Raw genomic sequence first — 14205 nt, 5'->3', positions numbered from 1 at the left:
GATAATTGAAACAGAATGAATACTAGCTAACTCACCATGCCTACTTCATTCAACAGCGCCAAAGGCCTACCGGACAGCATCGAAACGTACGGTTTGGTCTCCGGTCTTTGGACGTCCACGTTCGCCTTCGGGGCCTTCGTAGGCCCATCAGTCAGCGGATTGCTGTTCGATGCAATCGGATTCCGTGGGTCAACCGTTTTTATCGTCGGACTGCAGCTGATCGTCGGTACCGTCATTCTGCTGTTCATTATGTGCGATCGTTCCTCGTCTCGGTACAAGGACATTTCGGTAGAGTCACTCATCAAAATCCAGGATGGTCAACCGCCGGACAGTGTCACGGCTAGCCGCAGCAGTAGCTTGGATATAACCGCCCGGGGGTACGTATCTGTTCGACTTACGGTACTTTCACTGCATCACAGAATAGATTGCATCGCATGGTCACGATTTTCATCTCTTATTTCAGATTCTTCACCCACCTACCTATCATTCAGTGTAAAACATAGTTGTTTGGAACAATTATACTCATTCATATGTAGCTAAACGAAAATATTAACCCCACCAACGTATATACAATATACGTTATCATTAGTCTGTACATTGTCATCAATCGTTTGTTTCCAATAAAATTTAACCAGTGAAAGCCAGTGTTTCGATTGACGATTGAAGACAAATTCCATCCAGTAGGAACAAATTTTTAATATTCGCTTTATTTGCTTCCAGACACAAGCCGGGCTTTATAGGAAGCCAACATTCGATCAGCATAGAATCCTGGCGTTTATCTGCCAACAGTCTGATCCTCAGCAACAGCTACAGCAGTAAACAGGGCCGCTGGGCTCGTTCGGTTACGGAGTAAGTTTCGAACTCTGATAGTCGATGCGGTGACCGTTACATCCAACCAAGTATTTCTTTTCGCAGACTAGAATCCAATAATGCCGCACACTACGGTCCACGGTACGGCAGCTTCGATGCTAGACCGGCAGCATACCAGGACACTATCGCCTAAGGTTCAACCCTCCGTTCTAAGTTACCCGCGCCATACTGTCCCGCTCAACTAGATGTACATATGTGTATTTAAAACCAAAAAAAAAAACAACACGCTACTCATAAGACTTTGTAAGCTTATTGTCAATTTACGAACCGCGATCATGTTACGAATATCTAGCACGTAGTAAACACATGAGACTACACACGAAATGAGCAAAGGTTCAGCGAGGAAACGTTCCAACTCACCGCAGTGTAACTCTGCAATCTTATCATACTCATAATTTGTTGATCGAAAAAAAATAGAATCTATTTAAGCGAGCATCTACATGACAGGCAAGTGCTCATCGTATTTGCGGTTTTTTTTTCTAAGAGGCAGGGAATAAAAATTCGCACAATTATAGACTACAGTGAAAGTATGAAGGAAGGAGATAAAAAAATGATAGTGTCCTAATAAATTAGGCTATTTATAATGTAAACAAGGTGATGCGTTTTTTTTATTCCATTATTGAAACCTTTGCCCGTTTAATTAGACAGCCGATTAGCTGACTGATTGTTGGGAATCCAAAATCGGAACGAGGCGCCCCGGTACGATGACTGCATGAGGGTTTTTCGAATGAAAAGTGTGTCTAGAAATAACACGTTGAAAACATGACGGTAATTGTTTGTTGACCAGCGATTTAAAATACAATCACCAACAGTCCCAAAAATTGTTGGACTCAGTATTTGTTCTAGTGAGTGAAGGCAGATTGTGCATTTTAAAACATACATTTGAGGTTGTTTTGGTTTGGGTAAAATCATTTTTTTAATTCATTTTTTAGCGTTTTGCTATCAGCTAATCAATGCTTTAGCAGCTCAAACTGAACTACCATTGCTACCTGCCAGTTCACATTAATCTCTTAAGCAGCAGCCGAAATCAGGTGGCAGAATAAATTTATCACAATTTTCCCCAAGAAAAGAAAATCTTAAATGTCTTTTTCTTCGCAAAATTGTATTTCCTTCTCAATGAATGAGGCGGCTGAGCTCCGGTTACGTAATATCTCGAAAGAAAAGAAAATTGCTAAAAGTTTTCGACTATTTTTTCAATTTGGAATTCCCGTCAAGTCCAAGAAATTTTTTTTTGAAATTTGAAAAAGCAAAAAAAAATAATTTTCTCTTCAACGTGTTTGCGAAAGAAACTCAGAAAGAGAATTCTTTTAGTGATAAAATTTAGCAAAACTTACAAAAAGTATATTACGTAGGTGCAATGCAGGTATTATTTGTGCAATATTATCGACAAAAGAAAAAAACGGTGCCACCGACAAGAGAAAGCTAAGATTCGCCATAGTCGACTTTTGCAGGATATTAGCAAATCTTCCAGATTACCTAACGCTCGTATCCGTACTGTATTTTACAGTATTGTACTGTAATTACGACCCAAACACTGCGTACTGCTGTTTACCCTCAAATGTACTGTATTTTTCATATTGATAAATAAATACAGAATTTTAAGTCTAACGCATTACATTTTGATTTGAGGCAGTACAAAACGTCAGCAATGCAACACGTAGCGAATGTTAAAACATACAAACAACAGATTGTAATGTAATGTGAATGTAACCTGCATATAACAAATTTTTCATTATTGATACTTGCTCAAAGCGCGTCACAACAAGAAAAATATCCGCTTCTCAAAAAATGTTTCGTGCAGTTTTTAGTTTTTATCGAGCTTGAGAATGCCTTAAAAAGTAAAATAAAACATGCTTTCAATGATTTGTTTAGTCTTGTTAAGACGTGGAGCCGCCTTTAGTTAGTTTTAAATTTTATCAATATCTAATGAGGAAATGTTGTTTGTTATGAAAACCGCGAAAACGCTATCGCAGAGACGGGGTTCGAACCCGTAGTAACCTCCTATACGGGAAAATCGTTTATCCAATTAAACTATCCTGCATGTGAAGTTGCACGAAGAAACAGACTAATTCAGAGCTGAAACAGCTGGCGGAGGGGTTGCTATAGAAATATGACTACAATTGAACGGCGTGGCGCCCGAGCACAGCTGAACATGCTCGGTTCTTCCATTCAATTAAGCTGTTTCTTTGTGTGTTTCACATGCAGGATATACATGTTTTTTTTTTTTCAAATTTCACTTTTTGTTTAAACAATATATCAAAATTATACTATTTATAGATAAAAGTACAGATATTGAACTCCATTAAAAATTTTATTATTTTTATTTTTTCAATATGGTAGCTCTTCCTTGGAAACCAATCGTCAGAAAACAAAAAGCAAACCAGTTTCATTTTCTGTTTTGGAATACGAGTGACACACAGTTGACAAAACATAGTATTAAGAAAAAGTCGACCAAAGTTCTTTCTCGTGACTAAGCGTGTCTGAACGCGCATATTCCCCCCTTCGGCTACAAACTTTTCGGTCGTGTGTTCCTTCGCGATTAATTTTATATCATTTCTAAGAGTATTTTCTAGCAATTCACAGACAAATTTTTTTTTTTCGATATTTTAAAAATTGTTCGGAAGAACCTGGCCTTAATTGGCTAAACGATTTCACCGGATAGGAGCTAGTTATGAAAACTCACAGCAGAATAGTTCAGTACTGATTTTAGAACAACGCGATTCTAACTGATCTCGCATGGCAAAAATCAGTTGTGAAAAGTTCACTAGCGAACAATTTGCTCGATGATATTTAGGAAAAAAAGTTCACACATTGAATATATCTGATATGTTTCTCGAACATAAGATTTTTGGGAAATGAATTTTCATATCCGTTGTTTCTCAACTGTTTGCATAACACATGATAAATAAATTCGCCGATAAACAAAAACTGAACCTTTCTGAAAATATTCAGTGCGCGTAGGGTGATTGACAAGTGGATCAATAGTGGTTGAAATTTATTCGGCACAATAAATCACAATCACAAAGCATGTTATGCAACTGATTAAAAATCATAAGCCATTTAGCTTGAATAACGTACGCAGAAGTAACAGAAGCGCAGACTACCGCTATGCCAATTCAAACGCGCCTTGCAAACACTCGGCCTACTGTGTGTACATTATTTATTACATTATACAGTCATTATTTCTCTGTTACGGTTCAGGTGTGAAATTATTCAGTAGAGATTTTTTTATTGATAAAAATATAATAATTAAATCTTGCACGTATCACTTCGGTGTCGAACTGAAGCGTAGTGAAAATTTAGCATCGAATCTTTCGATTAACTGTTTAGCGATATTTCTTTGGTTGAAAATTCGTGACATATGGCCGAACGTTGTCGTGATGAAAAGTCGTGAATTCGAAAATTGTTTAAATTATGATAGCTCTTGGCGACCATCGCCGGTTTCGAAGTTGTAATCGAATAAGTGACGTGACAGACAAACCATCCTTTTTTCATTCGAATAATTTTCTCAGAGATAACTGAATCGATTTCGACAAAGTTGGACACGATTGGGAAATGTGACCTTGGATCAAGTGTTCTACAGTGGGTAAAAAATAGTAAAACTTCATAATTTCAAAATTCTTTATTTATTCTTCCAAATCTATTTCGTTCCCCTCAATGTAATCCCCCCGGCCCCAATACACTTGTGCCAACGTTTTTTGCAATCCTCGAAACAGTTGTTAAAGTCAAATTCCGGAATAGTTATCAATGAGCGTAACGCTTCACGTTTGATGTCTTCAATTAACACAAAACGATTTCCCCGGAGCAGTCGTTTGAGTTTTCTGATTAGCCAGAAGTCACACGGAGTTTAATCAGGAGAATACGGTGGTTGCGGAACGATATTGGTTGAATTTTTGGTGAACAAATCACGAAGAGTTGATTGATTGATTGAAGATTTTGATACCAATCGTGCATTCACTATTCTTAGGTCCAAATGATATTGGTTTCTACTGATCCTTCCGATACTCCAACGATCTCAGTAAGGTTCCTGACTATAAATCGTCGATTTCCGAGCACCAATTTCTTGATTTTATTGACGTGTTCATTATCAGTTGATATTGATGGTTGTCCTGGACGCGGTTCGTCGTCAAGGCGCTCTTGACCCTTTTTGAACAACTTGTACCAATCAAAAACGCTTGCTCGTGACATACAATTATCACCGAAGGCTTTTTGCATCATTCTGAAACGCAACCGACAAACCGCACCCTTTTCTATCCGCACATTTTTCTCGTACATGTCTACGCACTTTCTTCGAATCGTTGTAATTTTGAATCGGTTGATTATACACAAATGATGTCCAAGAAAAAGTTTTAGGTATTCAATTGGACACTCCAAACAATGGAAAAAATGAATGCTTTTTCAAGAGCTCTAGTATACAGCATATACTATAATAGTATAAACCAAAAACAATAGATTTAAAAATTCAATTTAAACGTTCTCATATGTCTGTGTGTGTATGTTTCACAAATATTGTTACTTATCATTCTCGGAAATGGCCGAGGCGCTTTTCACATATTCAAATTCAAATGCAAAATCTTATGGTTCCATACAAAATTCCTGAATTTCATTGGGATCCGTCTACCGGTTCCAGATTCATAGGTTGATATGAACCAAAAAATGAAAATAATGCCCCTTAATTTTCTCAGAGATTAGCTGGTCGTATATTATCCTGTCGCTGCCTGCAAAACCTAGTGACTTGCAGTTCCTTGTTCCAAGTTTAAAATCGTACTTCTTATTTCGTCGCGTAGATCTATGCCGATTGTTACGGGTCGTATTCTCTCCTACATTATTTGCAATAACTATATTTTACGGATGGTTTATTAGCACTAGGACGATCTCGTGGGTGGGGCTGCCACCACTGATTTAGCTGGACGATATACAATTTTTCTCACTCAGCCGCTGAATACCAGAACAGACTCTGTTTGAAACTGGTTCCATGTTCCCGGTTCCAGAAGTACCGGAAATAGTCGTCAAAAAGTTTACAACGAGACTCACTCAATTTTCTCAGAAATGATTTGAGCGATTTCTACAAACAGGCTAAAATAAAGAGATTTTTTATTTTATGAGTGACATTATTCGACACATTCTCACACACATACACGCACAGACACATACATTGCTCAGCTTGATGATCTGTGTCGAATGACATGAACACTTGGCCCTCTGGGCCAATTTTCACTAGTCAATTTTTTAAGGGATTGCATGAACTTTGTATATGAGAAAGACAATAAGTGTACTTTTATAGAAAAGAATCGTTTTCATGATTTTGTGATGATACTAACAAGTAGATACAAATTGAATGAAAGATTTACAAACTTACATATTTTTCACCTAAAAAATATAGATTTAAATTTGACAACCCTGCACGCTACACGAAATTGAACAAAGCACGCTACGAATGGAACAAAACCGAACATAACGTCGCGTACTAGTTTTGCATCGTCATTTTGAATGACGATTCGAATGTTTTGACACTCATCGCCCTATAATTTCGGAACCGGAAGTCGGATCTTGATAAAATTGCATAAAAATATGCACCTCGTTTCACCATCGCTTCTGAAAAACTACTCATGAAATTGAAAATTTTCACTAATTGCACTGTAATATCGGAACCCGAAGTCGGATCTGGATCACCTTCTCGAAAGAAAGAAAGAAGATCTTTTATTTGCTTCTTAGTTTGTGAAAATCGGTTAAGAAATTTCCGAGAAAATTGAGTGCGCATTTTTTAGTAAGTTCGCACATATTTCCTTGAAATTCCGGAACCGGAAGTCGGATCTATATGTAATTTAAGAAAATTGTATAAGACTATGAGACCTTTTATTTGAATCTAAGTTTGTGAAAATCGGTTCAGCCTGAGAAAATTGAGTGACATTATTTATCATATACACACATACACACACAGACATTTTGTGATCTCGATGAACTGAGTCGAATAGTATATGATACTCGGTCCTCCGGGCCTCGGTTGTAAAGTCGGTTTCAACAGCGATTGCATAGCCTTACAATATAAGAGCAAACTCAGCAGCTGCAAGATTCATATGGGTGGTCTATAATGTAAATGAAACTGAAACAAACGTATCCCCAGCAATCCGTTTTAGTTTTATTTATTCGACCAGTTCTACTGTCAAATTTAAAACTGGTATACATTGCCATTCTATTTTTTCTATATTTGAAACACAGATAAAACGCTGCTGGGACTACCAGTTTATTTTGTTATAATTTCTAGATTTAAATTTTAAAACTGACATAAATTATGCATCTAGAACTAGAACACTCCTGAATATGCCCTAAGAAAGGCAAAAAATGGAAACTCCCTCAAGTAACAGCAGAAAATGTGGAATTTCTTGTTTAATATTTAGATTCAACTAATCATTTAGAATATGCTCGTAGCATTCTGGTGCAGTTTCCCACTATTAAAACGGTTAGTCCCGAATCGGCCTTCCGTTGGACGATTCATTGGACATCCATAGGACCAACCGAGGACCTCCGTTGGACGTTTTTTTTTTCTTAGAGGGCTGCTACACACTCAAAACAGTATTGTTACACAATGTATTAGATTTAAAACCCCAGAATGACTGCAACAAAATTGCTTGGTTCCCCGCAAATTAAAAACGAAACATGCATTTTTGCCTTTCTCTTTAGAAAGGTATTTGAATTCTTTCTCTTCTTAGCACGTCAAACTCTTGGATCCTTCACCGCACTCTGATTATCATCGTTGTTAAATTAATTGTTTGAAATTTAGTCTGTTACGTTGAGTATATTAGTAGAATCGTTTCGACTGGGAATTGACAATTGTTTTGATCAATTGTCAATCCCAGTCGTATTAACCAGTTTCTCACGGTATTGATACTAAAAGAACATGCTATAGATCTATGAATGGGCAGCGATGAGCAAGAGGTTTTCTGTCACTGAGATTTGCAGTCGATTATAAATGATTGCAATTCTCAGTGATTTTTCAAAAGAAATTCCATTGAACCAAAAAAAATCAAACAATCTCGCATTGAGAACTATCCCGATGGGTTCGCATTCCCAGTTCTCCAATTATCAAAAGACCTGACCAAGCAGAACTCTACTGCTCAGAATATTACCGAAGCGCGTCTAGATAACCTTAGGATCTCGTTAACCAGTTCAAAACAGTTCCACTGTAAATATCGGGCCAATTGGACGTGATTTCACGTTTCTCCAACAGTACGGTGAATTGTTTCATTCCGTATTCTATTGTCATCATCAGTGCGGTCGAGTGATAATTCGAATTAATCCGTTCTCAAGGTCGATTGTGAGCTTGTGTAAAGAAGCTCAGTGTGTGGTATCGTTAGCCAGCGCTGATGTTTTATTGTTTACAAATACATTAGTAACAATGGTAAATATATATATATATATATATATATATATATATATATATATATATATATATATATATATATATATATATATATATAAATATATATATATATATATATATATATATATATATATATATATATATATATATATATATATATATATATATATATATATACATATATATAAATATATATATAAATATATATATATATATATATATATATATATATATATATATATATATATATATATATATATATATATAATATAGTTTGAATTTCTGTTGAGAGCAACGCAAGACAATCGTTCGTTCCTTTGCCCTTTTTTCTGAAAGTAAGCCATTAGTCTCGACCCAATTATCTAGACGGAACAGAATCATTTTTTCGAACAATTTCCGAATACAGGAAAGCATAACAATCGACCGACACGAATTGTGATCGGAGGCTGGTTTCCCTGATTTTTTAATGGAGATAACTCTTACTTGTCTCCAGTCATGTGGGACAATATTATCCTCAAGAAATTTATTGAATAAATTCAATTAGCGTCTTTTGGCAGAGTCAGGCAAATTTTTCAACAAGTTCAATTTGATTTTGTCTAAACCCGGAGCTTTATTGTTACATGACAAGAGCGCAAGTGAGAACTCTACCATCGAAAAAAGGTGTTTCGTTTGTATTTGATGTCGCGGCGCGAGAGATCTTCTGATCCGGAGCAGAGTCTGGGCATACTTTTTTAGCGAAATCGAATATCCAGCGGTTAGAATATTCCTCGCTTTCGTTCGTGGTGTTTTGGTTGCGCATTCGTCGGGCTATGTTCCAAAGAGTGCTCATCGATGTTTCTTTTGTTAATCCGTCAACCGCGTTTTTTTGCTTTAATTAAGTTCTTCATTTGCGTGTCTAACGTTGCGTAATTATGGTAATTATCAGGTGTTCCATTGGATCTAAACTGTTTGAACGTTGAGGTTCTTTCCGCGTTCTGTGATGAGCACTCTTTGTCCCACCACGGATTGGGAGGACGGATGTTAGTTTTCGCGCCAGGTACACGTTTCGTCTGAGCTTGAATCGCGGAGTCGAGAATCAAGCCAGCCAAAAACGTGTACTGTTCCTCCGGAGGAAGTTCTTGTGTTGTTTCCAGTTTCTCAGACATCGAATTTGCGTAATATTTCCAATCAATATTTCGTGTGAGGACATACGAAACATTGATTGTCTCCGATGGTCTTAATCAGCTGGCGATTGAAATTACGATAGGTAGATGATCGCTACCGTGGGATCGGGGATAACCTTCCATTTGCAATCCAACAGTAGCGATGTCGAGCAAAGGGATAAATCCAGCGCATTTGGTCTTGCTGGTGGTGCAGGAATTCGTGTCATTTCTCCCGTATTCAATATTGTCATATTGAAGTTGTCGCAAATATCATGGATCATAGCTGATCTGTTATCGTCGCGAAGACAGCCCCATCCCGTACCGTGTGAGTTAAAGTCTCCTAGAACCAACGTCGGTGCAGGAAGGAGCTCTATGATATCACTGAGCCGCCGATGTCCAACCGAGGCTCTTGGGGGAATGTAGATGGAAGCAATGCAAAGGTCCTTGCCTTTGATTGTAACATGACATGCGACAACTTCAATACCTGAAATCGAGGGAAGGTTAATTCGATAAAAAAAGGTAGCACCTTTTGATCCCCAAAAGTACTCCTTCGTAGAGATCATCTCGATCCAGGTGAATAATGTTAAAATCGTGGAAGTTTAAGGATATTTCAGAAGTTAGCCAAGTTTCGCACAATGCAAATACGTCACATTTCAGATTATTTACTAGAAATTAAAAATAATCTATTTTTGGAACGATACTTCTGCAATTCCACTGTAAAACAGTGATTAGATCCGTGACCTCGGTGGATGATTTAGCCATCGAAGGATACAATCGCTGAGAGAAGGGGCCAATTTGCTTTAAATATGTTTTTACTGTTGGCATAAAAGCAATTAAAATGCTTTAAGAGGGTCAGAAATATTGAAAGTTGTAAAAATCCAGTCCACAGCATCAGGGAACTTGATAGGTCCAGCACCTAGTTGATTCTCCGGTAGATTTTCAGGGATGGTTGGGGATTTTGTAGTCCCGGGAAGTCGTGGAAATTCCATCTCGAAATTAAGTTTTCCTGACGTTCTTAAGTGAGGGGTCCCTAAAACAACCCGCCCCGTAGTTAAGAATGTCCTCGCAAGTCAAACACCGTCGATTTCTACTTCGCGAGCTGGCACGCAGACGCGGTACTCCAGCGTAAAAGAATCCTTTTGAACAAGCTCATTAGCCTGTTTTGAGCTGGTAAACAAGACCCTGAGGTATTGTATCGCGAAGTCAGGTCACGCGATATTTTTAGAATATTTCATTTTTTTCGTTTGACTTGGTCCGAAAATAGACCGCATTAGGCGTGGCCGGAAGTGCGAGTCCATCAGGATAGTTTTTAATTCGAGTCTTAATGTTTTTGAAAGCAGTTTCCATTTCAACATCGGGATGAGGGGGGTCAATTTCAAGACGATTTACCATGTCACGGAATTGTATCCGTGCAGATACGGAAAAGGATCGTTTGGGGACAAAATATTATAGTAAATTGAAAGACGAAAGGGATTGAAGAAAATAATACTTAGCTTATAATCCTAAAACAAGAGCAGCCACCAAGGTCTGACCTTCGTGAGCCGGTGAATCACCGTTTTGATATTGTGCAAAAAACCTCCGTGAGGAAAAAGCACAAACCGACTAACACCGTTTTCACTAGGAACTTATAACAAGTCTATTTGGTTATTGTTCACTAATTCAAATAATAACGATGGAAAACTATTTTTTCAATTGTCTGTAATTGAAACGGACAAATGAATCGTTTCACTTTGTCCGATTTGACTTAACACCGACCATTTGGAATACAATATCTTGCATGTAATCTATAAAACAACTGAAGCACATTGCATGCAAGATAATCATGTAATTTGTTTGCCCTAGTAACGTATCATAGTGAAGCGGTAGTCTGATTGGCAACCTAACTATGTACACATTGATATCGTTTTAGAAGTTACTCGATTTCAGCGCGATGATTTTTCGATAACACCATAATCAACTGTTCGGGTAAACAGATGTTACCAGCATTATACGCTTCGTTTCGTGTTATCTATATTTGCGATAAATCGCCAGGAAAAAAGGCAAAAATCACCATCCTCTCTGTGTATCTATTGATACTCTCATTTCAACGCTAGATCACATGCGTTCACTCTCTCGAGCGAGCTCCACGCTTTGATTTAAGATAATATAAGCGCCCGCACTTGCCGGTAAACAGCGTAAATAGAATTTAGTCACACAGTGAAAGTGAAAGACTCAACGTGTCGATTCTTGTTGTAGTAGAATTTCGCGTTCGGTGTTTGCAAAGTGCAATGGGATTTTCCTGTGAAATTATTTTCCCGTATAACAGGGCCGAGCTGTTTTATTGTGGTGAACGGCTGCACTTATCCGTCGAGCTCTCATGTCACAAAGCAATGTGGATTAAAGGTGAGTCATGACGTTCGATTCAGGCGATACTCTCATATCGATAACGTTACGAAATTATTGGTTCAGAACTTGCGTTGGGTGTATCGTGCGAAAACCAGCAGAATACTGAAACTAGCATGTTTGGCCACTACATCGACGATCCGGATAACGATTCCGTTAGGAATCAAACCCGGAATAATACAAACAAATCGGAGACCACAATAGGATTGCTAGGGGAAAACGGTAAGATAAATGTTAACTATAGAAATAGTTATTTGCTAATCACGTGCCGTTGGTTTTCAGAAACTGCAATCAAGCTAACACGTGGAACCTACATATTCAATATGGAATGTCACTTGCCCGAAAGTATCGCCGAGGATATCAGCGATGAAAACCATCAACTCGATTACATTTTCACGGTGAAGGTCCGGAAAGTGCTGAAAAAAAATCTCAAACAGCACAAGTCAATCTCCGTTCACCATCTGCTTCTACGGTACCATCACCGAAAAGTACCCTTTGTGTGGCCAGGACAATATTGTTACATTTCGAATTTTTCCTTCTGCTCGGCCACCATCAGCTGCGATTATGTGGCGAACATTGACCGATCCAACAATCGACTCCAGTCGTCGGATGACGCCGATGACAGTTTAGAGAATTGGTTGGATTCTGTTCTGGAGAAACCGAAACCTCCGGATGATGAAGAGTGATCAGCGAACGGAAGTTGTGAGATGAATCTCGTGTGGAACCAGAAGACTGATTTGATAAGCTTAGGTATATTTATACGGAAACAGAAAATGTGATAACTAGGATAACCATCACTGCTTTTTTATAGTATGAACTTAGTTGAATATTTGAGAAATGTTAAATGTTATAGCATTTTCAGTAATATGTATATGTATTATAAATCATAAATTTTATATACGTATACAAGAAGATTTGTAGAATTTATTTTGGTTAATCGTGACAATTTCTCTTATAAAAAATGATTAGAATAATGCGAGTATTTTACCCAACATTAAGATAACTTTATAAATTTATTTAGATAATTGTAAAACTTAAATAATAAACTCTTGATTTAATGTAGCATTAAATAAATAAATTTGTGATAACAGATCAATCGATTGTAGGTTTGCCCGGTCACACATAGCAGGCCTGTATATTTGCTTAAAATTTGCTTTACGTTGAAGATAAGGGACTCACTACTGCCAAATACTTCACTGTTTGCCTCAATCTCATAAAACATCCCACTTGTTTTTCCAGAAGAAGAAAAAAACTGCTCTCTTGTCTATTGCAGAAATTTGTCAACTACAAAAATGGAACAATTCTCTCACGTGTAAAACTCGCATTATGTTCGCATGTCGTTTGGAATTCAATCAGAATCAAAACAATGTACTTAATCCGAACAGAGATCATACGGCAGGTTTCTGCATCAATATTCATCGATTCTGATCATTTTCACACAAAACTTTAAAAACCTTCCTGCTTTCTTAAGAATATTTTATCCAGAAAAATTGATTGTTTAACTATATGTATTGCTATAATAATGATCGTCAAAAAGCGCTCGCAAGCTCCTATCTCCACAACTGTCTATGATGACATTTCATCAATACAACGATGTCTCCTGGGTGCTATCGCCTTACGTGTTAGTAGCAGAATGAGAGGGTGCGAAAAAATTACACATCCGGCATGTCGATATAAAGCTTGCTTCAGATAGAATTGGAACAAAGACAATTGCCTGTTTTTCAGTTATTTATTATTGAATTCAAGATCTTTTTTTATACAAATGTAGCGTTTTCTTCATACTGTTAAGAAAAAATACGGATAAAATTATTCGCCACGGTTTCGAAGGAATACTCGAATTTTTCCTGCAACACGGCTCATTAGGCGGCGCACACCTTCTTCGTCCATCGGTTTAGCTATCTTATTCCACCAGGTCGTCATCTGTTTGATGTCTTTCCCTTTGCCTTGAGTCTCCTCTTCATGATTGCCCAGTATTTCTCAATAGGGCGGAACTGGAGGCAGTTGGGTGGGTTAGAGTTTTTCGGAACAAACTGGACCCATTTCTCTGCATACTATTCTTGAACGACTTTGTTGTAATGACAGCTTGCCAAATCGGGCCAAAACATTACGGGATGGTCGTGGGATCGAATGAAAGGCAAAATTCGTTTTTGGAGACACTCTTTTTGGTATAGTTCCGATGTCATTGTCTTATTTGCAACGAAAACTTTCGTTTGCCCTGCCAAATCATAAAGTTTCTTGCAAATTTGTCGGCAAAAACAAATTTTAATTTGGCTGGAACATCCCCCCGAGCCGTTGCTAGATAAAATTTTTGACCTGGGATTTGCACGAAGTCAGCCTTGACATAGGTTTCATCGTCCATCAGAAGACACCCGTCGAACTTGGTCAGCACCTGGTCATATAGTTTCCGAGCACGAATTTCGACCACACTAT

At 37.7% G+C, this 14205-nt stretch overlaps 2 protein-coding genes across 4 annotated transcripts in view; both read left to right on the top strand.

Moving 5' to 3' along the window:
- Positions 1–1463, top strand: part of LOC131428556 (MFS-type transporter SLC18B1-like) — a 31600-nt gene extending 30137 nt beyond the window's left edge. The window contains exons 6-8 of one of the 3 annotated variants that reach the window (XM_058592601.1): positions 57–377; positions 721–849; positions 916–1463. In XM_058592601.1, the coding sequence (XP_058448584.1) occupies positions 57–377; positions 721–849; positions 916–1003 (538 nt within the window). In that variant the 3' untranslated portion in view covers positions 1004–1463. Of the gene's footprint in view, positions 1–56; positions 400–463; positions 656–720; positions 850–915 lie in introns of those variants that run through there. The other 2 variants (XM_058592603.1, XM_058592602.1) reach the window with 2 other exon arrangements.
- A 10118-nt stretch (positions 1464–11581) lies between these two features.
- Positions 11582–13248, top strand: LOC131430440 (uncharacterized). Its single transcript, XM_058595441.1, has 3 exons — positions 11582–11775; positions 11842–11997; positions 12058–13248. Exons 1-3 carry the CDS (start codon positions 11661–11663, stop codon positions 12459–12461), a joined length of 675 nt encoding a protein of 224 aa, XP_058451424.1. The 5' UTR covers positions 11582–11660; the 3' UTR covers positions 12462–13248.
- Positions 13249–14205: the final 957 nt, after the last annotated feature.

Source organism: Malaya genurostris, chromosome 2 (assembly GCF_030247185.1).
Source record: "Malaya genurostris strain Urasoe2022 chromosome 2, Malgen_1.1, whole genome shotgun sequence".
Classification (NCBI taxonomy): Eukaryota; Metazoa; Arthropoda; class Insecta; order Diptera; family Culicidae; genus Malaya; species Malaya genurostris.
The sequence above is the reverse complement of the archived record's forward strand: the minus strand, read 5'-3'. Positions and strand labels throughout refer to the sequence as shown.

Bases quoted from the DNA above. Each gene is read 5' to 3' on its own strand.
- LOC131430440 (XM_058595441.1), top strand. From the start codon at position 11,661: ATGGGATTTTCCTGTGAAATTATTTTCCCGTATAACAGGGCCGAGCTG. The intron at 11,776-11,841 runs GTGAGTCATGAC...TTATTGGTTCAG, and splicing joins CAAAGCAATGTGGATTAAAG to AACTTGCGTTGGGTGTATCG. The intron at 11,998-12,057 runs GTAAGATAAATG...GTTGGTTTTCAG, and splicing joins AGGATTGCTAGGGGAAAACG to AAACTGCAATCAAGCTAACA.